Source organism: Elephas maximus, chromosome 9, assembly GCF_024166365.1.
Source record: "Elephas maximus indicus isolate mEleMax1 chromosome 9, mEleMax1 primary haplotype, whole genome shotgun sequence".
NCBI lineage: Eukaryota > Metazoa > Chordata > Mammalia > Proboscidea > Elephantidae > Elephas > Elephas maximus.
In genome coordinates, this window is record NC_064827.1 from 62,712,044 (window position 1) to 62,734,897 (window position 22,854).

The 22,854-nt window shown below is 45.3% G+C and overlaps 1 protein-coding gene across 2 annotated transcripts in view; it reads left to right on the forward strand.

The window, feature by feature from the left end:
• The first annotated feature begins 712 nt into the window (after positions 1–712).
• The window catches only part of RGS3 (regulator of G protein signaling 3), a 139,562-nt gene continuing 117,420 nt past the window's right edge, over positions 713–22,854 (forward strand). For both annotated transcript variants that reach the window (XM_049895057.1, XM_049895059.1), the window contains exons 1-2: positions 713–908; positions 19,780–19,830. In XM_049895057.1, coding sequence (XP_049751014.1) covers positions 827–908; positions 19,780–19,830 — 133 coding nt within the window. In that variant the 5' untranslated portion in view covers positions 713–826. The remainder of the gene's footprint in view (positions 909–19,779; positions 19,831–22,854) is intronic.

Below are 22,854 nucleotides of genomic sequence, written 5' to 3' on the forward strand. Positions count from 1 at the left end.
AAAGCTGTGCAGGGGCTGACCTTCCTTCCAGCACTTTCTCTCCCGCTCCGTGTCCTGTGCTTTTCTGTCCCCTCAGGCTCTGGGGTCCTGGCCTCTTGTCCCCTGGCACCAGACTGCGGGTGGGGCTGTAGGCGGGGCGAGAGCTAGCCGCTCATGTCTGGACCTGTGCCAGGCTGCTTTCATCCAGCGGGAGGCTCAGAGGGCCATGGAGGTGGCCGGGTTTGGGAAGGGGGTGCAGCCTGGTGGGAGCGGTCCCTCCGAGTACAGAGGATACTTTTCCAAACCCCACTGCACTGGGCGAGGAGGGTGCTCCTTTGCCCTTGCTTGGGTCTGGATGATTACAGGTCTGAGCTTCAAAGCACGCTAATTGCGGGCCTGGGGAGCTTGGTGAGCAGGCCAACCCCGCCCGGGTGGCCACGCGGGGGCCGCGGGCCTCTCGACCGGGCAGGCACTTCCAGCCCGAACGCGGTCCTGGAGCCAGGCGTGGCCGCCCGTCCTGCAGGCGCCTCGGGTAAGGAGCCGCCTCTGCCGGCAGGTGGCTGTCCTCGCTGGTCCCGGCGCCAGCGCCGCCTCCCCCCTGGCCCGGCGTCTGCTCCGTCAGGTGGAAAGCTTCGCATTCAAAAGAGCACGGGCCAATCAGGGCCTGGCGCGCCCGGCCGGTTCAAACTCGCGCGGCTCCAGCCGCGTCTCCAGCTTTCGCCGCGCTCCCGCCTTGGAGACGCTGGCGCGGGGGGCGGGTGAACCTGCTGCCACAGTTACAAGGGAGAAACATAGACACCTCGGGTTACACGCATTCCTGCCCGCGCCTGCCCAGAGCGGGACAGCCATGGAGGTGCGCTCCCTGCACCGTGTCTCCCTTGGGAGCCGGCGGGACCACCGGGACTTGTCCTTCTACCTCACTACCTTTGGTAAGTGCTCTCCGGTGCTGGCCGCCGAGGGCTGCTTCACCCTGCTCTGAACGCCCAGAGAGGGCAGCCTCCCATGGTGAGAGGTGCGGCTGGGGGCAGACGCAGTTTCTATTTGGGGGCACTTTCTCTGGCCCCCGTCCTCCTGTGATTTCCCAAGAGGGGCTCAGGGCTTAGGCCCTGCAAGCTGCTGGGCACCACCTGCTGCCTGGCCACTGTGCCAAGTGCAGTTGGTTCTGCCTCACTTGGCTGGAATAATCACTCCCCAGCTAATCTCTTGGAGGCTGGCTTTGTCACCTTTGAGTTTCCCATTAGCAAGCAGCTCAGGGTTAAATCAAGGTTCTGTTACTGCATCTGAAGATCTCTTCCACTTTCCTTTGGCTCAGGCACAGAACAGGTACCAGGTCAGCCCAGGGAGCCTTGGCTCCTTGTGGACTCACTTTGAAGGCTGCAGTCTGACCACTTCCGAGGATATCAGATCCACAGGGAAAAGAATTCTCTTTTCCAGGACAGACTAGGCTCTCAGTTGGTTCACAGGGCTGCATTGGGGGCTTGAGGTTGAAAGAAATGGGCAGTAGGCTTCCTCTCCCAAGCCCTTCAATAGCAGAACTCCAACCCAACCCCAACCCATTGCCGTTGAGTAGAACTGCCCCATAGAGTTTGAAGGAGTGCCTGGTGGATTCCAACTGCCGACTTTTTGATCAGCAGCCTTAGCTCTCAACCACCATGCCACCAGGGTTTCCATAGCAGGACTGGGTCCCCCCAAATAACAGCTGGGCAGAAGCTGCCCCAAAGACCTGGACAAACCTGGCCTGTCAAGTAGCCATAGTAAATTTAACAACCCTTCTGTAGAGCACAGCCCTTCTTGACTCTTCCTTAGCCCATTGGTCCTCCTACTCCCTCCTGGTTGAGAGGCATTATTTTTCCTATGTAAAGACTTGAGATCCAGAGAGAGGAAGGTCTCACAGTGAGTCTGTGATAGAGTTGGTCCCTGAGCTCAAGCCTTCCCACAACCTGTTCAGCATATATATATATATATATATGCAATTTTCTTTATGAAGGTTGGGACAGTGACTCTGCAAGCATAATTGGATTTTGCCCAGATTTCAAAGGTAGAGTACCTAAGAAGTTAGGCCCTGACTGGGGTTCCTTACTCCCTGGCTCTCAGACTCCAGTCCAGCACGCTTGGCTCTTCACAACGTGTTTTTTTCTCCAGGGTCACAGGAGTGATGGAAAAGCTGTGGCCCAGTTGGTGGAGGATAATAATTAACTAGCCATCATTCACTGAGCACTTACCATGTGCCATGCATTGTGCCAGGTGTTTTACCCACATTGTTGTTGCTTGTTGTTCGCTGCTTGTTGAGTCAGTTCTGACTCATGGCAACCCTATGTGTACAGAGCAGAACTACCACATAGGGTTTTCAGGGCTGTGACCTTGCAGAAGCAGATCGCCAGGCCTGTCTTCTGAGGTGCCTCTGGCTGGGTTTGAGCTGCCAATCTTTCAGCTAGTAGTTGAGCGCTTAACTATTTGTGCCACCAGGGACTTCTTTACCTGCTTTATCTCATTTAATTCTCCCAGCCCTATGAGGCAATTCATGTTAGCCCCATTGGGATGTGGGGCTCTGCCTGGCAAGGGAGATTTCCAGAATGATCTGGGTTGGTGGGGTTAGAGGTGGTCAGAAAAGAGTGTCAGGGGGCTGTGAGAACCTGATACCTTAGCTGTGCCCTGATTAAAAAGTAAAGATATGTTTCATTTTTCTCCCCTCCTTATTATCATGGTAAGATGTATATTCATTGTTGAAAACTTAGTGGAAAGAAGGAAGTAAAAATCAATTGTAATCTGACTCTGCAGAGAAGACCATTGTTAACATTTTGGTTTATATTTTTCTAAACTTATTTCTCTCTCTCTCTCTGTCTAATTTTAATAAAACTGAGATCATACTATAATGTGCAGTTTTATAACCTACCTCTTTTCCTTACTGGTATGATGATATGAATATTTTCTTCCATCAGGCCATATTCTTCTACTGTATTAATCTCCCTGCCAGATCTGGGTAGTTGGGGAGGGTCCAGGGCCAGCAGAGAAGGAATCTTCTGCCCAGCCGTGACCTCAGGGCTGTGCCCAGTGGGTATCAGTGAAGGCTGCTGCTTGAATAAGTGACTGTGACCTGAGTGTGCACGAGGCAGGCAGGAGCCCAGCTGGGGTAGGGAGCCTCCTGCTCTTCTGTATGCAGGTTTCTCTCAAATCTTACTGAGGACACTAATTAAAATGTTCGAAAAGTTCTCTCCTGTTTCCTGTGTTACGTCTGTTTCTTTGGGTGCCATTTGCTGTGGTTGCCCAGCTTGGCGCTCCTCCTTCAGGCTGCTTATTTTCCTCATACACTGCGTGATCTTTCCTCCTCCGACCATGAATTCGTATCAGTGGTTATCAAACCTGGCAACTGTCAGAAGCCCCTGGGGAGCCTGTGATAAACACAGATTCCTAGCCTCTGCTCCCAGAGATTCTGGTTTAATAGGTCTGGAATGGAGAATCTATGTCATGGATTAAATTATGTCCCCCCAAAATGTGTGTATCAACTTGGTTAGGCCATGATTCTCAGTATTCTGCAGTTGCCTTCCATTTTTTGATTGTAATTTTATGTTAAAAGGATTAGGGTGGGATTGTAACACCACCCTTACCCAGGTCACACGCTTGATCCAATGTAAAGGGAGTTTCTCTGGGGTGTGGCCTGCACCGCCTTTTATCTCTCAAGGGATAAAAAGGAAAGGGAGGCAAGCAGAGAGTTGGGGACCTCATACCACCAAGAAAGCAGCACCAGGAGAAGAGTGTGTCCTTTGGACCCGGAGGCCCTGAGCCTGAGAAGCTCCTTGACCAAGGGAAGATTAAGGACGAGGACCTTCCTCCAGAGCTGACAGAGAGAGAAAACATTCCCCTGGAGCTGATGCCCTGAATTTGGACTTGTAACCTGCTAGATTGTGAGAGAATAAATTTCTGTTTGTTAAAGCCATCCATCTGTGGTATTTCTGTTATAGCAGCATTAGATGACTACGACAGTCTATCATTTTAAGAAGCCACCTGAGCGTTCTGATGGTCAGCCAGACTTGGAAGGTTTGAATCTAGACTCATCAGTTTTGGCAGCCAATTAATGTGGGCTCCTTGAACTGTGAAGGCCTTTGCTAAGTTCTCCCCCAGTTAGCTGGCCTTGTCCCAACATGGCAGGTGGCTCCTGGCCTTCAGTGGTGGGCTTTGTGCTGGCAGGAGCAGATGGAGTGGCTGCCCAGCTGCTAGTTAGTTTCCTGGGCATGCATATTTAAAGGGGGCTTAAGCATCTCAGGAAATGTAGAGAGTAGAATTCCCTTCGGGGAGAGTACTGTGTGGTATATTGTTGGCAGGGATACTTTGATAAGTTCCTTAGACTGTGTGTGCAGTGTGCATGCATGACCCTTTGTCCCTCAATAAAGGGTATGTTCAAGTGACTTTACTTGGCTGTATACTGCCTTCTAAGGAGGTGAGGGGAGGGGAGTATGCAAGCTGGGGCTAGAACCAAATGCTTGGAGCAGCGAAAAAGAGGCTGAGCGCGGTGTCCTTTCCTCTGCAGCCCTGGCCTCTTCTAAAAATATGTGTCAAGTCTAGGGGCATTTTTTTCTTTATCTATAAGAATTTTTTTTTTTAAGAATTGGTTTAATTAAAAAAGCGTTTTTATTGTGCTTTAGGTGGAAGTTTACAGCTCAAGTTAATTTCTCATTCAAAAACTTACACCTATATTGTTTTGTGACATTGGTTGCAGTCCCCACAATGTAACAGCATGGCCCTCCTTTCCACCCTGAGTTCCCTGTGTCCGTTTGTTCAAAAGAACTGGTATAATTTGCACAAACCATTATAGGTCTACATAATATTTTTTTCAAGATTATATCTTTTAATTTTATTAGGGTGTTTGTTAACATGCTTTTTTCTCCTTTTTTTTCTAACAATTTTATTGAGCTGTAATTCACATACCATGTAATTTACCCATTTAAAGTGTACAATTCAGTGGTTTTTAGTATATTCACAGAGTTGTGCAACCATCATCACAATAAATTTTTAAAACATTTTTGTCTTAGTTATCTAGCGCTGCTATAACGGAAATACCACCAGTGGATGGCTTTAACAAAGAGAAATTGATTCTCTCACAGCTCAGTAGGCTAGAGGTCTGAATTCAGGGCGTCAGCTGCAGGGGGAAGCCATTCTCTCTGTTGGTCTTCTCATCAGTGTTGCCCCAGACTAGGAGCTTCTCTGCTCAGGAACCCCAGGTCCAAAGGTACTCCCGGTGCTTCTTTGCTGGTGGTGTGAGGGTGTTCCCCCCAACCTCTGCTCGTTTCCCTTTCCTTTTTATCTCTTGAGAGATAAAAGGTGGTGCAGGCCACACCCCAGGGAAACTCCCTTTACACTGGGTCAGGGATGTGATCTGGGTAAGGGTGTTACAGTCCCACTGTAATCCTCTTTAACGTAAAATTACAATTACAAAATGGAGGACAACCACACAATACTGGAAATCATGGCCTAACCAAGTTGACACGTATTTTGGGGGGACACGATTCAATCCATGACAATTTTCCTCACTTTAAAAAGATAACCGTACCCTTTAGCTCTTACCCTCTCTACTCCCAACCCCCTAGACCTAAGTAACCACTAATCCACTTTCTGTCTCTAAGGATCTGCCTCTTCTGGGCGTTTCATGTAAGTGGAATCGTGTAATATATGGTCTTTTGTGACTGGCATCTTTCACTTAGCATAATGTTTTCAAGGTTCATCCATGTTGTGGCATGTATCAGTGTTTTATTCCTAGGGTAAAATAATCCTCCACTGTGTGTATATACCACATCTTGTTTATACATGCCTCACTCGATGGACACATGGGTTGTTTCCACCTTTTGACTATTATGAATAATGATGCTATGAACATTTATGTACAAGTCTTTGAGTGAACATATGTTTTCATTTCTCTTGGATACGTACGTAGGAGTGGAATTGCTGTGTCAAATGGTAAGTCCATGTTTAACTTTTTGAGGAAGGGCCAAATTGTTTTCTGAAGTTGCCGCACCATTTCACATTCCCGCCAACAATGTACGAAGGTTCCAATTTCTCCACATCCTTAACCAACATTTGTTATTATCTGACTTTTTGATTACAGTCATCCTAGTGGGTGTGAAGTGGTTCTCACTGTGGTTTTGATTTGCATTTCCCTGATGACTAGTGATGTTAAGCATCTTTTCATGTGCTTATTTGCCATTTGTATATCTTCTTTGGAGAAATGTCTATTCATAACCTTTGTCCATTTTTAAATTCTGCTATTTACCTTTTTATTATTAAGTTGTAAGAGGTCCCTTCTCGGATGTTAAAAAACAAAACAAAAAAACAGTTGCTGTCAAGTGAGTTCTTATTCATGGCAACTCCATGTGTGTCAGAGTAGAACTGTGCTCCATAGAGTTTTCAATGGCTGATTTTTTGGAAGTAGACTGCCAGGCCTTTCTTCCGAAGTGTCTCTGGGTGGACTCAAACCTTTAACTTTTCAGTTAACAGGCGAATGTAGTAACTGTTTGCACCACCCCCATACCTGTTGCTGTCGAGTTGATTCCAAGCCATGGCAACCCCATGTGTTACAGAGTAGAACTGTTCCATTGGGTTTCCTAGGCTGTAATCTATATACATGCAGATCACCAGGCTTTTCTTCCATGGCACCGCTGGGCAGGTGTGAACCGCCAACCTTTAGATTAGTAGATGAGCACAAACTGTTTCCGCCACCCAGAGATCTTTTCACCATTCAGGGACTCCTTATCAAATATATGATTTGGAAATACTTTCTCACATTTCTGCGAGTTGTCTTTTCACTTTCTTGATAGTGTCCTTTGAAGCACAAAACTGTTAAATTCTGATGAACTCTAATTTATCTTTTTGTTGTTGTTGTTGTAGCTTGTGCTTTTGGTGTCAAATCTAGAAATTCACTGTTAAATCCAAGGTCACAAAGATTTACCCCTATGTTTCTTCTAAGGGTTTTATAGTTTTAGCTCTTACATTTAGGTCTTTGCTCCATTTTGATTTTTGTCTATCGCGTGAGGTAAGAGTTGAGTTTCGTTCTTTTGTATGTGGCTATACGATTTTTTTTTTTTATACGATTACTCCAGCGCCATTTGTTGAAAAGACTATTCCTTCCCAACTGAATGGGCTTGGCACCCTTGTTGAAAATCAATTGGCCATAGACACATGGGTTTATTTCTGAACTCACAGTTCTATTCCATCATCTGTACGTCTGTCCTTATACCAGGACCATTGTGTCTTGATTACTATCGCTTTGTAGTAAGTTTTAAAATTGGAAAGTGTGACTCCTCCAACTGTGTTCTTCATTTTCACGATTGCTTTGGCTATTCTGGATCCCATGAGTTTCCATATGAATTTTAGGCATATTTTATATAGGCAATAAATATTACTCAGAAAAAACCCCAAATTCACAAAATTGTTGGCAAAATATTTAAGAAATATCTTCTTGAAGGGATGCCAGCTTATTAGCTTGTCTGAGGAAACAAGTTATTAATGAGCCTGGGGTCTCTGGAAGGAGCCCTGGTGGCACAGTGGTTAAAGTGCTTGGTTGCCAACCATAAGGTTGGCGATTCGAACCCAGCAGTGGCTTTGTGGGAGAAAGATGTGGCGGTCTGCTTCTGTAAAGATTTACAGCCTTGGAAGCCCTATAGGGTCGCTATGAGTTAGAGTCACCTAGATGGCAGTGGGCTTGGGTGTGAGGTCACGGGATGTAGTGAGTGGTCTGGGGAGAGAACAGATGGCCTTTTCTTAGGGTGCCTTGGCCAGGATGTGACAGGCAGGCTGGACATTGGGTGACATAACCCAACTCTGTTTAGAACTGCCAGCCCCAAATGAACCCACAGGGTGAAAGCTGTAGGCAGCAACTCTGCATGCAGGCTTTAGAGGGGTGCCTGGAGTCTTTGGTTTGCCAGTGGGACGTTGGAAAGATATGGTTCTGAAGGCAGAATAGACTGAGGAATGTCATTAATTTGCTAAACATTTTCTTTCTTTCCCCATATCTGTGTGGCAGCGCGATGTTAGCTGGGGCTCCATTCCATTCATTTCTCTGTCAATTTCAAACCTCCCTCTTTAGAAGCCACAGAGATAAATAACCCATTTTCTGAAGTGAGGCAGAAGCTTGGGAACAGATGCCAGCCAGCTGCTCAGTGTGTTGGGTAGTGTGAGGTTGGGTCCTGAACTGGAAGACTTCAACATGCCCCTGCCCGCTGCCCCTGGTTCACCCTTGTTCCCAGTCCTGGGGCTCTGAGCCTGGGAGATTTTCTAGGGTTGGCTAGGGAAACTATTTCTCAGGAGCTCATCATTTGCTGGTTGGAGTCCTCGGCTTTTCTGTCATTAGGTGTCCATCTGCTTCGAAGGTTTCCAAAATTCCTCAAAGTTTCTGGCCTCTCGATAGCCTTTTGTTCTCTTTTTCAATTCTGCTGTGTATGTTTTTGTTTAACCTTTTTTATTTTGAAAATACAACATACAAACAGAAAAGTGTCCCCCCAAATGATGTGTTGTTCAGTCATTTATCACAAAGCAAATACCTGTGTAGCCTTCATCTGGGTCAAAAATAGAACACTGCCAATATCTAGAACCTCACATTTGATATATAGTTTTCTTTGCCATTTAGTTCAAAATATTTGATAACTTTCATTGTCATTTCTTCTTCAATCCAGGGGTTATTTGGGAATGTATTTCTTGATTTCCCAGTAATATTTTTATTATTTAGTTTACATTTTGGTCAGGGAATGTATTGTTTCTGATTACGATTCGTTCCTAGGGAACAACCCATTAGAGTTCCAATCCAAAAGGTGAGGGCTCAAAAGGACCCCAACTCCTTGGTAAACCCTGATCTCTGATTCCTGTTTCTCTGGCTCCGGGAGGCTGGCAGAAACTACTCAGCCTCTTAGCTTTTCAGTTGCTGCTCTGGAGCCTGAAAGAGCATGGGAGTGAAAATTAGCACAAAGAACGCTAAACGTCATTCCATGAACCTCCATCCTCCCCAGATCTTGGCCTGGCAGTTCTTCTCTGTCTTGTTAGGTCTCCAAGAAGATGCTTTTAAATATTGTCTGGGTTTTCTAGCTTTCCTCAGTGGGAAGGTTGGTTCAAATTACCTGGTCTGTCACCCCAGAAATGGAAGTCTGTTACATACGTTTTCTAATTTTTCGAGGGTTTTTCCTTTTTGTCATTTCAATAGGGGAGGTAGGTAATTGGGCTCAATTTATATTGAAACTCGATGCTTGTTTGGATGGCATGCTGGTGAGGTCAGAAGTGCTATATAGTTTTGATCTAGGACAGGTGGTGCTTGATTGAGATGCTTCGTATGGGTAATATTAGGAAACTTTGTTCTCCTCAAATGATTTCCCCCTGTGGCATTATCTTACAGAGGTAGATTTAAAAAATGCTATTAGTTTTTGAGTATCTTCTATGTGCTAGGCACTTCACATGTATTAGCTCTCATTTTTACAACAACCCTGATAGAGCTGTATTATTGTTATTCCCATTGTAAAGATGAGGGAACCCAAGTCCGAGTGATTAAGGATCTTAAGTGGTGGAAGCAGGATTTAGACCAGATTTTACTGACTCCAAAATCCATGTTTTGTTCATAGTTCCATGCTGCCTTTCTTTTGTTTTCACATTAGTGCTGGAAAACTTTATTTGATAGCCTTAATAAAGTGAAACGTGATGAAAATAAATTATTGATTTCATTGTGTGGCTTAAAGCAATCAGCACGCATACAAGGCTCTCATCATTATAAAGTAACACATATTTGCTATGGAGAAAAAGTCTGTAATATGAAGTAGATGATGCTGAGTAATTTATAAAATGTGGAAAAACTGACAATTTTAGAATAAAAATTGTACGACTTTATATGTATAATTTAGGATTCACTGAGTAGCACAATGGTTAAGCTCTGGACTACTAGCTGAAAGGTTGGTGGTTTGAACCTACTCAGAGGGGCCTTGGAAGACAGCCCTGACGATTTGTTTCCCCAAAGATCACAGCCTTGAAAACCCTATGGAGCAGCTTTACTCCTCACACATGGGGTTGCCATGAGCTGCAATTGACTCAACAGCAACTAACAACAACGATATAGATGCTTTAAAAAATCATCACAGTAAAATCTAAAGGAAAACTGTGAAGGGCAGAAATATGTGAATTTTGTACACATAATAGTATTTGTGTGTACCAATATGTGTATATACCAGTATGTGTATACCAGCATGTATAGAAGAAAACTATTCGCCCTGCAGGTAAAGCGTGTGCATGAAGGTGCTGGGGTATCCTTGGGTTAATGTGGGACAGTTCCACGTTAGGCAGTTTGGAATGAGCATGGTTCGAGTCTTTCCAAATTCTTTATTAAGAATCTCAAGGACCTCAAAAACAGGAGGCCTTCTGTTTTCTTAGTCATATTTACATACAGGTTTATCTTAGAACTGTATTTTAGCCTAACAAATTAAAGACATATGTTCAAAGAAGCACTTGTACAAGAATGTTCAAAAGCAGCATTATTCGTACTAGCGAAAAGGTGGAAAACAATCCAAATGCCCATAAAGCGATGAATGGATAAATAAAATTCAATGTATCCATATAATGGGATATTATTTGGCAGTAAAGAGAAATGAAGTACTGATACATGCTACAACATGAATGAGCCTTGAAAACGTTATTCTAAGAAGCCAGTCACAAAAGACCATGTATTATATGATTCCATGTATATGAAGTGTCCAGAATAGGCAAATCTACAGAGACAGAAAGTAGATTAGTGGTTGCTGTGGTTATGGGGAGCAAGAGAAAGTGGAAGGAAATGGGGAGTGACTGGGGTTTCTTCTGAGGGGGTGAAAATGTTCTAAAATTAGTGATGATAGTTGGGCAACCCTGTGAATATAGTAAAAAACATTGAATTGTATGTTTTAAATGATTGAATTGTATGATATGTAAATTATATCTCAATAAAGCTGTTAAAAAGAAAAGCCAAACCCAAACCCATTGCTGTCGATTAGATTCCGACTCAATAGTTACCCTATAATTCCTTTTATGTTCTAGAAGTCATCCATTATCACTTCCACCATATTGTGTTTGTTAGAAGCAAGTCACCAAGTCCAGCCCATACTCAAGGGGAGGGGAATTAGGCTCCACCTTTTGAAGGGAGGAGTAGCCAAGAATTTGTGGACAAATGGTAAACCGACGATAGCCGTGTAGTGACATGAGAATGGAGGCTCTGGGGCTGGAATGCGGAGATTCAAACCCCATCTCTGCCGCTTACTGGCTGTGTGACCTGGATGAGCTATTTAACTCTTAATCTTCAGTTTCCTGGCCTGTAAAATGTAGATTAAAAATAGTTACTATTTCATGGAATTGTTTAGAGAAGTAAAAGAAATAAAAAACATTCAGTAAAGTGCTGAGTACATAGTCAACATGTAATAAACGCTGACATTCTTTGCCCAGTGCTTGTGCCCAGCCTAGTGGCTCAGTGTGGCCTTGAAATCTGTGGTGAGAACGTGAATGAGGACTGTCCTGCGTTTGCGTGTGAGCTCCACAGGACAGCTAGACTTTGTGTTGTTATGGTTCAGCCAAGGTTCCATGCTGACTGTGGTAGATTTGGAAATTTTATTATACTGGCTTGCCCAGGAAGGATCTAGACTCCCTTGTGAATGATCCACAAGAATCTAATTCATCAAGCAATCTGAATGCTAATTTTTTAGTCGATGCTGAAGATAAAATCACTGAGTGGACTTTCAGAAGATTTATGCTGGCCAGTGCAATCTCTTCCTGGAAAGAAAGACAGCTTGGGAGACCACATTAATATCAGATTTCACAGGAAGCAGAGAGTCAAGCAAGCGAAGGGGGTTGAATTGACCCATCACAATTTGCATCCCACCCCAGTAGCCCCCAGCCCACTTTTACTCTGCAAGTCTCCTTCTGTTAGCAGGTACCATCAAAAACCAGGACCCCTTCTCTGAATGGAATTCAGGATATCACCAGCAGATTCTCCTCTTCAACACAACCAAAAAAAAAAAAAAAAAACCAAACCCACTGCCGTCGAGTCGATTCCGACTCATACCAACCCTATAGGACAGAATAAAAAAAATTAGAACTGCCCAGTAGAGTTTCCAAGGAGTGCCTGGTGGATTCGGACTGCTGACCTCTTGGTTAGCAGCCGTAGCACTTAACCACTATGCCACCAGGGTTTCCGTTCAGCACAACAGACACTTGAAATTCTCCAGGATTGTGTTCCAAGAGCTGGGTTCTTCCAGGTCCCCAACACTGCTGCAACCTACCATTTCTCCTGTAGAAGGCAGAAAATGAAATTGATAAACATACATAACCCTCTTGTGTCTTAATGAGGGCAACGGTGTGGATGAGGTGGTTGAAAGGTACAAGACAAGGTGTTTCTGGCAGCTGGCTAGGCTCCCTCCCTCTTGTGCACATGGCCTGTGGTACAGATTTGTCCTCACAAATGAGGGGGAATCTGGAATTGCCGATGACTGGCTAGGCTCCATGTAGACCCTTATAGACCCAGCCTCCTTTGTACATTTGTCCTGGTAACATCACTCTTCCTGTGGCTTTTAACACATGACAGTTCTTAAATGAAAAATTGTTTTTTGGGGGGTGGAGTGTGTTTTAGGATGACTGCTGCATCATGCTACCCAGCTAATGCCCTCGTAGAGGCATTCCCTGCACACCTAGGGTGGCAGAGACTCCCTCTGGGACACTTTTGTGCTGACTTCTGAGCCCAGCAATGGTGTGCAGCTCCATCTTCTTGCTTCACTTTCTGGGTATGTCTCTTCCTGACTATGTCCAGAGATTCAAATTTCATCTTCCTGTGGTCCTCTCTGACTAACATCTGCCAGATTGCATTTCTTTACTTAGCTTCCATAACATTTTTCCACAGTGTGTCTGAACCCCCCAGATTATGTACCTGGCAGAATTTGGGTTCGTTGCCTTCTCCACACTTTCTTTGAAGCTCACTCTCATCCAATATTTTTCCTGTCATATGTCCGTCTGTTCTCCCTTTGGCTCTGGTTGCCGGCTCCCTGCTGCACTCCAGCAGCCTCTCTAGGTACCTGTCACCACCACCCTTTGTAGATGGAGTTGGTGTCTAACTGTAGTCCCATGGTAACTGGGGACATGTCCTTTCCAGGGTCCTTGTATAACCTTGATGAGGATGACTTCAGGGTCTTTAGCCTAAACTTTCCTGGACATTCTCATAGGCCGTATCCTGAGTCTGTTGAGGAAGTGAGGATATCAGAAGGGCCAGAGATTTGGGGGCTCATGAGGGGCTGGGGAGGTGCAAGCAGTTTGCTCTCAAGTACTAACCAAAATGTTGGCAGTTTGAACCCATCCAGCAGTGCCATGAAAGAAAGACCTGGCGATCTACTTTCATAAAGATTACAGCCAAGAAAACTCTATGGAGCTCAGTTGTATACCATAACACATGGGATCACCACGAGTTGGAGTTGACTCAACAGCAGTGGGTTTGGTTTTTTGGCCACGGGCTGGATTAGCTGATACCAAGACCAGCTGAAGGCTCCAGGGATTCAACCTGACTTTCCCTTCAGTTGGTGGTTTATTTCTCTAGACTTGGAGTCATTTCTTTGAGCCTGCCCTCTCTTTGGCTTCTTCTTGGCTTCTCAAGAAAAGCTGTGGCACCTTGTCTTGTACCTGATGGCTCTCTCTGCTCCTAAAGCCAAGGGTTGATTGGCAAGCAGGGTCTCCTCAGGGAGGGCCAGGGTGCCCTAAGCCCTACTACGGCAGAGAAACCAAACCTAGCAGACCATGTCCCAGGCTTAGGCCTCCCAGTGCAAGGCACACCCTACCCCAGCCCCACCCTCAGACTCACAAAACCAAAAAACAAACAAACTTGTTGCCATCCAGTCGATTCCGACTCATAGCGACCCTATAGGACAGAGTAGAACTACCCCATAGGGTTTCCAAGGACCAGCTGGTAGATTCGAACTGCCGACCTTTTGGTTAGCAGCATAGCTCACTGTAGCTCTTACCTCAGATTCACAGATGAGGGTAAAACGATGAGACCCTTCCCTCGGGTCCTGTGCTTTTCCCCCTCTGCCTCCCCCCATCAGCCTACTCCATCAAATGTCCAAGAGTCAAGGCCCCTGAAGTCATCATGCCCAACCTCATTTGACAGCTGGAACAGTCATGCCCAGATGTAGAAGGTGACTTGCCCTGGGCCCAGAGAGACCAGGGTAGCCCCAGAGCCATGACTGGAGACCAGAACCCTGTCCCCATACCTACGTTCTTTCCTGCGCAGGACACCAATGTCCTAAACACCACAGCCCTCTAACGTGCACCTTCTGGGCTTCTGAGACCTGTGTCATGGGCAAGAGAGCAACAGGGATTTCTGACCGGGTAAAGAACCAGACCTGGTTTGCTGGAGGCTGAATCGCTTAAATACCCTAAAGGGCAAGGATCAAATAGAGGTCAGTTCATAGTGGTTGGTGGGCTCATGAAGAATTATGAGAGGTTTATATTTCCTCTTTCTGTTCTCTAAGCCCTGCCTGCCTCTCCTCCAGGCAGCAACAAAGCAAAGTCCCAGCCACCATCCAGTTTTATGGGGGCATGTCCACAGATGAACAGTTGGAGCAATGAGGGATGCCTCACTGTGACATGAAGAATGGTGGAAGGACTTTAAGTCTAGAGATAAAACCCATAGACTGCAGAACCAGGTCTGGTCAATGAAAGTTACAAGAAGGCCACTTTTGGCTCAGTATGAGAGGGAACATTGAACAATCAGACATATCTCAAAAAGGAATGGGTTCCCATTGTAGGAAGTGAGCTCCCCATCACTGGAGGTGATTGAGCAGAAGTAAATGACTGCTAGACAATGTTGTTATAGATGGAGCAGATGCAAGGGTTTTCTGTTTGATGTGCTGGGTTGCTGCAGGCTTGGAGGCCCTTACCTGGCTCGCCTCCCCTGTGCGTGTCCACTAGATGAAATGACTTCAGCAGCTGTTAACCAAAAGGTCGGCAGTTTGAATCCATTAGCTGCTTCTTGGAAACCCTATGGGGCAGTTCTACTCTGTCCTGTAGGGTCACTATGAGTTGGAATTGACTTGATGGCAACAGGTTTTGAGGTTCCAGAAGATTCTTAAAGACTGAGATAAAATTTTTTGACATGTCAGCGAGGAAGAGGGGTGTCTGTGAGGATGAAATAAAGTTTCGTCCTTTTTTTTTTTAATAAATACTGGAAAAGCCAGGGGAAAACCTCCCCCAATCTCTCATTCTTCACCTGCTTTGTGGCTCTGGTCTTTCATTATCTTTATGTTCTCCCTCCCTCCTTCCTATGCTCTTCCTCTCTGTCTCCCTTCCTCTCTTTCTCTCTCCTCTCCTCCTTTCCTCCTTTCTTTGTTTTCTTTTTCCTTTATTTTTAATGATAGAAGTGCTATAGTACATGGATATATTCGTATTGTTAAAGCGACAACAATAGCAGTACTGTATTTTTACATGAATAATGCACGTGTTATATGTTTTTGCCAACCATGCAGCCCTGTCACGTATTATTTTCCTAGGTGTGGTATGCGTGTCACATGTGTGGGCATGTTATTTACGTGGCTGTGTTTTTTGTGAAAAAATACAGGAAACTGAAATTCCTTTTGACCACCCTACCTCCAATTCCCAGTCTCTAGAGGTGATCATTAGTTTTAATTTGGGGTCCTTTAAGGACTCCTATTTTGAATGTGTGTATGTATATATAGAAATGTATACACATTTAGAAATAAATACATGTACAGAGAAATATATACCATATGTATTATTCTGCAACTTGTTTGTTCCACTTAAAAACTTGTCTCAACAGTATTTCCATATGTTGTGGATTGAGTTGTATCTCCTTAAATTTGTGTCAACTTGGCTAGGCCACGATTTCCAGGATTGTATGGTTGTCCTCCATTTTGTGATCTGATGTAATTATTCTCCATTTTATGATGCATTGTAAATCCTAACCTCTGTATGTTAATGAGGCAGGATTAGGGTGGGGTGTATCTTGAATCACCACCTTACAAGAGGGTGTAACTCAAGTCATACTGTTACTGAATTCACACCCTTACCCTTACTCAAGTCAAACCTTTATTTGAGTCGTACCTTTTATCTTACAAGAGATAAAAAGAGAGAAAGGCAAGCAGAGACGGGACTTCGCCACCACCAAGAAAGAAGAGCCAGGAGTGGAATGTGTCCTTTGGATCTGGGATCCCTGTGTTGAGAACCTCCTAGACCCAGGAGACAGAGCTGTGACACCAGAGATGGCCGAAGATGGTGAGAAGTGGTGGCAGAGAACCGACAGCAGCAGAACTAGGAGACCTGCAGGAGGTGGTGCAGTGGGTATGCTGACCCATGGAGCAAGAGAGCTGAGTGCCTTTGGGCAGAAGGCTTGCTGGCAGAGTGGGAATAGTTATCAAACCCAAAACCAAACCTGTTGCCATTGAGTCTATTCCTGCTCATAGCGACTCTGTAGGACAGAAACCCTCATAGGGTTTCCAAGGCTGTAATCTTTATGGAAGCGGACTGTACATCTTTCTCTTGCATAGCAGCTGGTGGGTTTGAACCATTGACCTTTTGGTTATCAGCTGGGAGCTTTAACCACTCCACCACCAGGGCTCCTTAGTATAGCCATGTTGTTGTTGTTATTTGGTGACGTTGAGTTGGTTCTGACAGAATGAAACGCTATACATTATAGTACTATACAAAAACACACAGTTATGGAAAAAACCAAAAAAACCTTTTGCCGTCGAGTCAGTTTGGACTGATAGTGACCCTATAGCTATAAGTATGGTTTATTTAACTGTGATGTGGATGCAACTGCTCTTCTGACTGCCCATCAGTGAGAGTTCTCCAACATTGACTTGGGCTACCTTGAAAAGTAGTGAGCTCCCCGACACCAGAGGGATATGAGCCAAGGCTAGAGAACCACTGCTGGAGGTGTTGCAGAAGGGACTCCTGATATGACGAGGAGACTGAATTAGGTGGCTTCTGAGACACCTCCCAGCCCAGAGACTGTATGAGTCTTTGAATTAACCATCTTCATACTGATAGACATACCAGGTTTTTCCAGCTTTTCCTTGTTCTAAACAATGCTGCAGCGCCAGCCTCTGTGCACATGTGTGAGTTTTGCCTGAGAGTTATCTGGAAGTAGAATTGGCCAGGCTGAAGAGTATGCACATTTAAATTCTAATGAATATTGCCAGAAATTACCCTCCATTTTACATTACCTCCAACAGGCTATGAGAGTTCCTGTTTTCCTATACTTTTACCAACATTTGACATTATCCGTCTTTTCAATTATCTGCCAGTTGGATTGGTGGAAAATGGCATTTCAATGCTATTTAATTTGCATGTACCTGATCTCTTTGAGGTTGAGCATCTTTCCATATGTTTCTTGGCCGTTTTGTCTTCTCCGAATTGCCAGTTTGTGTTTTTTGCCTGCTTTTCTATTGTGTTGTCTCATAACTTTGTTTATGATATCTTTTTTTTTTCTCGTATATGTCTTTTCTTAGACATATGAATTCATTTTTTTAAATTGCGATTTAGGTGAAAATTTACAGAGCAAATTAGTTTCTCATTAAACAGTTAATATACAAATTATTTTGTGACATTGTTTGCCAACCCCGTGGTGTGTCAACGCTCTTCCCTTCTCCAACCAGGTTCCCTGTTTCCATTCGTCCAGTTTTCCTCTCCCTTCCTGCCTTCTTGTCTTTGCTTTTGGGCTGGTGAACCTGTTAGTCTCATATACATGATTGAACTGTGAAGCAGGTCCCTCATGTGTGTCATTGTTGGCCCTATAGACCTGCTGTCTTGGTCATCTAGTGCTGCTGTAACAAATACCATAAGTGGATGGCTTTAACAAAGAAAAATTTATTCTCTCACAGTCTAGTAGGCTAGGAATCCAGATTCAAGGTGCCATTTTCAGGGGAAGGCTTTCTTTCTCTATCGGATCTGGAGGAAGGTCCTTTTCATCAATCTTCCCCTAGACTAGGAGTTTGTCAGCACAGGGACCCTGAGTCCAAAGGACATGCTCTGCTTCCAGTGCTACTTTCTGGCTAGTATGAGGTACCTGTATCTTTATGCTCACTTCTCTCTTTTATATTTCAGAAGAGATTGATTTAACATAATATCTAATCTTATAGATGTCATCAACATAACTACCACTAATCCATCTCATCAGCATCCTAGAGATAGGATTTACAACATATAGGAAAATCCCATCAGATGACAAAATGGTGGACAATCACACAGTACTGGGATTCATGGCCCAGCTAAGTTGACAGATATTTTTGGGGGACACGATTCAATCCATGATACTTGCCTAATCTTTGGCTGACGGGTGAACCTCAGGAGTGACTTTATACTGAGTTAAAAGGGTATCTGGAGTGTTTATGATATCTTTAATTTTAACAGAATTTTAAAAAATATTATGGAGTCAGATTTATCTATCTTTTCCCTTGTGGCTTCTGCATTTTGTGTCTTGCTCAGGAAGCCCTCTCCAAGCTTGTAAACATGTTCAGAGGCTTTTCAGTATGCTCTAGTCCAGGGCTCCTCAAACTTAATGTACATTAAAATTACTAGGGATCTTGTTACATCGGAGATTCTGATTCAGTGGGCCTGGGGCGGGGCCTGAGAGTCTGAGTTTTTAATTTCCTTCCAGATGCTGCTGATGTTCCTGGTTCTTAGACCACACTTCAAGTAGCAAGGCTCTATGCCCGGGTGACAGAAAGCCTCCTTAGTTTTTCTTTAGGGACTCAGGATTCTGTGGAAGGGTTGGGGGTATGTCTTAGTTATCTAGTGCTGCCATAACAGAAATACTACAAGTGGATGGCTTTAACAGTCTAGTAGGCTAGAAGTCCAAATTCAGGGCGTCAGCTCCAGGGGAAGGCTTTGTCTCTCTGTCAGCTCTGGAGGAAGGTCCTTGTCATCAATCTTCCCCTGCACTAGGAGCTTCTCCATGCAGGAACCCTGGGTCCAAAGGATGCACTCTGCTCCTGGCACTGCTTTCTTGGTGGTGTGAAGTCCATCTCTCTGCTTGCTTCCCTTTCCTTTTATCTCTTGAGAGATAAAAGGTGGTGCAGGCCACACCCCAGGGAAACTCCCTTTACATTGGATCTGGGATGTGACCTTAGTAAGGGTGTTATAAATCCCACCCTAATCCTCTTTAACGTAAAATTACAATTACAAAATGGAGGACAACCACACAATACTGGGAATCACAGCCTAACTAAGTTGACACATGTATTCAGGAACACAATTCTATCCATGACAGCTTGGTAGCATTGACTTTGAAGGATCCCCCTCCCATAACTGGTCTCTTCTTTTTTGCATTTCCCCAAACTGTGATTCACTCAGTGTCTTTGTGCTGGTACTACCTCTTGAGAACACAGCTAGCTGTGTCTATCACAGCTGGAGGGTTTTTGCTGACCCACCTCGCCTCCCCAACCCCCAAATAGCGTTCTAGCCAAGACCCAGGATCCTTAACTTGCCAGTCTAGACTTACTGTGATGTGGATGCAACTACTTTTCCAGCTGCCCATCAGTGATAGTTCTCTAACATTGACTTGGGCTACCTTGTAAAGTAGTGAGCTCCCTGTCGTCAGATGGATATAAGCTGAGGGTGGAGAACACTGCTGGAGGTATTGTAGAGGTGACAGGTGAGGAGGCAGAACTAAGTGACTTCTGAGATATCTCAACCCACGGACTGTATGCATCTTTGAATTGCTTCCCATGAACAAAAGAATATTCCTATCACTACCACTCCGTTTTTACCCAACAAGGAGATGAGGTGAAGTTGTTCCCATTGTTGTTTCCTTAGGTCAGCTGAAGCTGTCGATCGATGCCCAGGACCGTGTTCTGCTGCTCCACAGTGAGTACGGATGTGTGCCAGGCTCCTCAGGGAAGGAGTGTGCCACTCAGCCTCCCACCTGGAGCCAGGGATGGGTGGGGTGTTACAGACCAAGGCTTCATTCTCATCTTTGTATAGTATCTTACCAACCCAAAACCAAACCTGCTGCTGTGGAGTCGATTCTGACTTAAAGTGACCTTAAAGGACAGGGTAGAACTGCCCCATAGGGTTTCCAAGGAGCAGCTGGTGGATGCAAACTGCTGACCTTTTGGTTAGCATCTGAGCTTTTAACCACTGTGCCACCAGGGCTCCATATAGTATCCTACAGTGTGTCCATTTAAAAATAAGTGAGTGTTCACTTGGGGCTTTTTCTAGAGGACTTGCCCTTGTTCTGCCCCTGAGGTATATGGAACCCACACCATGGGCATTTCTCCTCACCAGGCTGGAACTGTCTCTGGACACGACAGCATCATCCTCAGCCCCAGAAGAGTGAGCAGAGCAGCAGGAGACCATTCCTATCCTCCCTCTTCCCTCCTTATCTGAGTTTTCTCTTTTCCTTGCTCATTCATTCATTTGTTCATTGATGGGCAGCGTAGTGTCATGGTTAAAATCACAGTCTTTGGAATCAGACCACTAGAATCTGAATCCTGGCTCTGAAACTTTACTTGCTGAGTGGACTTAAGCAAGCTCAGTTTTCTCATATGTAAAATGGTGGTAATAATAGTACCTACCTTATGGGTTGTCACTATGAGTCTGAATTGACTCAATGGCAATGGGTTTGGTTTTCTTGGGTTTTTGGAATGGGTTGTTACAAGGATTAAATGAGCTAATGTTAGCAAAGTGCTTAGAACAGTGCCCAGTATGTATTAGACCTGATATAAATGTTTGTTAAATAAGATAGAAAACCATAATTCTGATAATAGTGGTTGGGCATCAACTTTGTGCTCGGGTCTGGGGACACCAAGAAGAGGCATCTGCCCCTGCCTAGGTGGTGCTGGTGGGATACCAGGGGAGGCTTGGCAGACAGGGTGATGTTGACACTCCATCCTGGAGGAGGAACTCTGTTAGTCAGGCAGAAGGGAACAGAGGAGGGAGCATTCCGTGCAGAGGAGCAGCCAGTGCAAAGACCTGGAGATCAGAGAGACCCTGGTACATCTGAGGGATGGTCTAGCATGGATGGGGCACAGCACAGGAGGGTGTGGAGGGGTCAGTTGGGGCTGGGCAATGAAGGTCCTATGTGCCACCCAGAGGATTTTGGGCTTTACCTGTCCGTCCATTCACCTGTTCATCCTCCCGTCCAGCACATATTTACTAAGCTTCTGTCGTGGCCCCCACTGCCTAGACTCTTCTGTTTAGCCCAGAGGCCCTGCCTATCTCTTGCTGCTGAATGTGTCCCCCATCCCTTGTTCTGTGCAGCCACTTGCCCACCTTGAATGCATCATGCTTGCTCATGCCTTTGCAAATACTTTTCATTGTATCTGGAATGTTCTTTCTTTTTTGAATTCCTTTAAAAAAAATACCCACCCCCCCTCTGATTTTATAAGGAATATGCCTACCTTAATCATCATTAAGACTCAACTTGGGAAGGCTCATATTACCTCATCCCCCCACCCCAGGGATTGCCTTCCTGACCCACCAGCCTGGGCTGAGTGTGTTGTATCCTCCTGTGTCCTCATCATAGCCTTGACCACACTGTGCTTCCCTTGTCTGCTCAGGGCTCTTTCATCCCACCAGCCTGGGAGAAAAGTGAGGGCAGAATCCATGTCTGCCTCTGCTCTGTGTCCTTGGGGTTCAGTCAAGGGGGAAGGAACCCCCACTCGGGGCCAGGGAGACCCAGGAGTTCATCAGGCCTGGACCCTGCCCTCAAGAACCACACCCTGGAGGGGAGGAATGGGCACAGGAACAGTAACTGGAATACTAGCAGGCGCCTGGGTTTCTCTGGACTTGGCCTTGGGGGTCCCAAGGTGACGTTCCCAAGGACCAGCAGAGGGACGTTCTTTGCCTGCCAGGGCCTGACTCCAGCTGTGCAAACAGTTTTTGCAAAATGCATCTTGGCCTCCACCACTCCATTTGTCCTGCACAGTTTGCTTTGGCTTCATCCCAGTCTCAGGCCCTTCATCCCTTCCAGTCCATTCCCACTCTCTCCTTTGGCTTCCCAGGCCTCATGGCTCAGACTACTGAGAGCTCCCATTGAGCCAAACACTAGGGCCCAGGCAAAACCAAACAGAAAAGAAAATAGCAGAGAGGCTCATCTTCTGTCAGGTCTACCATCTGATTTCTTTAGATGGTAAGCAAATGGACCATGCTTGCTCTCATGATCAGACTTCCCCTGCCCTCCACCTCCCAACAATCCTTTGCCTTTGTTTATTTATTTTTCTTTAGCAAACATTTGTTGAATAGTTAATTTATTTGCCAGGCACTCTACTAAGCACTTTAGACACATATCATTTAATCCTCAGAACTACCATGTGGAAACCCAAAACCAAAACCATTGCTGTTGAGTCAATTACAAGTCATAGCAGATCTATAGGACAGAGTACAACTTCCCCACAGGGTTTCCAAGGAGTGCCTGGTGTATTTGAACTGCTGAGCTTTCGGTTAGCAGCCGGAGCTCTTAACCACCACGCCACCAGGGTTTCCATGTGAAGTGGTTGTTATTACTATTACTTAAAAAAACTTGCCCACTAAAAAATGGGCAAGCCCAGTCTCAGAGAGCTAAAGCGACTTGCCCTAGTTCACAGAGTTACTGTTATAGAGCTGGGATTCGTAGTTGGGTCTGTGTACCTCTCGAACCCAGGCTTTTACCTTCTTTGTTGTACTGTCCATTAGCCACAGCCCAGCTCATTCTACAGGGTCTGCTCTCCAGCTTGGCCCCTCTATTCCCAGAAGGCAGTTCTGCATGGTGGAAGGAGCACCTTCTAAACACAGTTCTCATCCCATTGCTCTCAGATTTTAAGCAAGTTTCTTGCTGTCTTTAGGCCACCCTCCCCTTAAAAAAAACAAAAAACAAAAAACCCCAAACCTGTTACTGTTGAGTCAATTCCG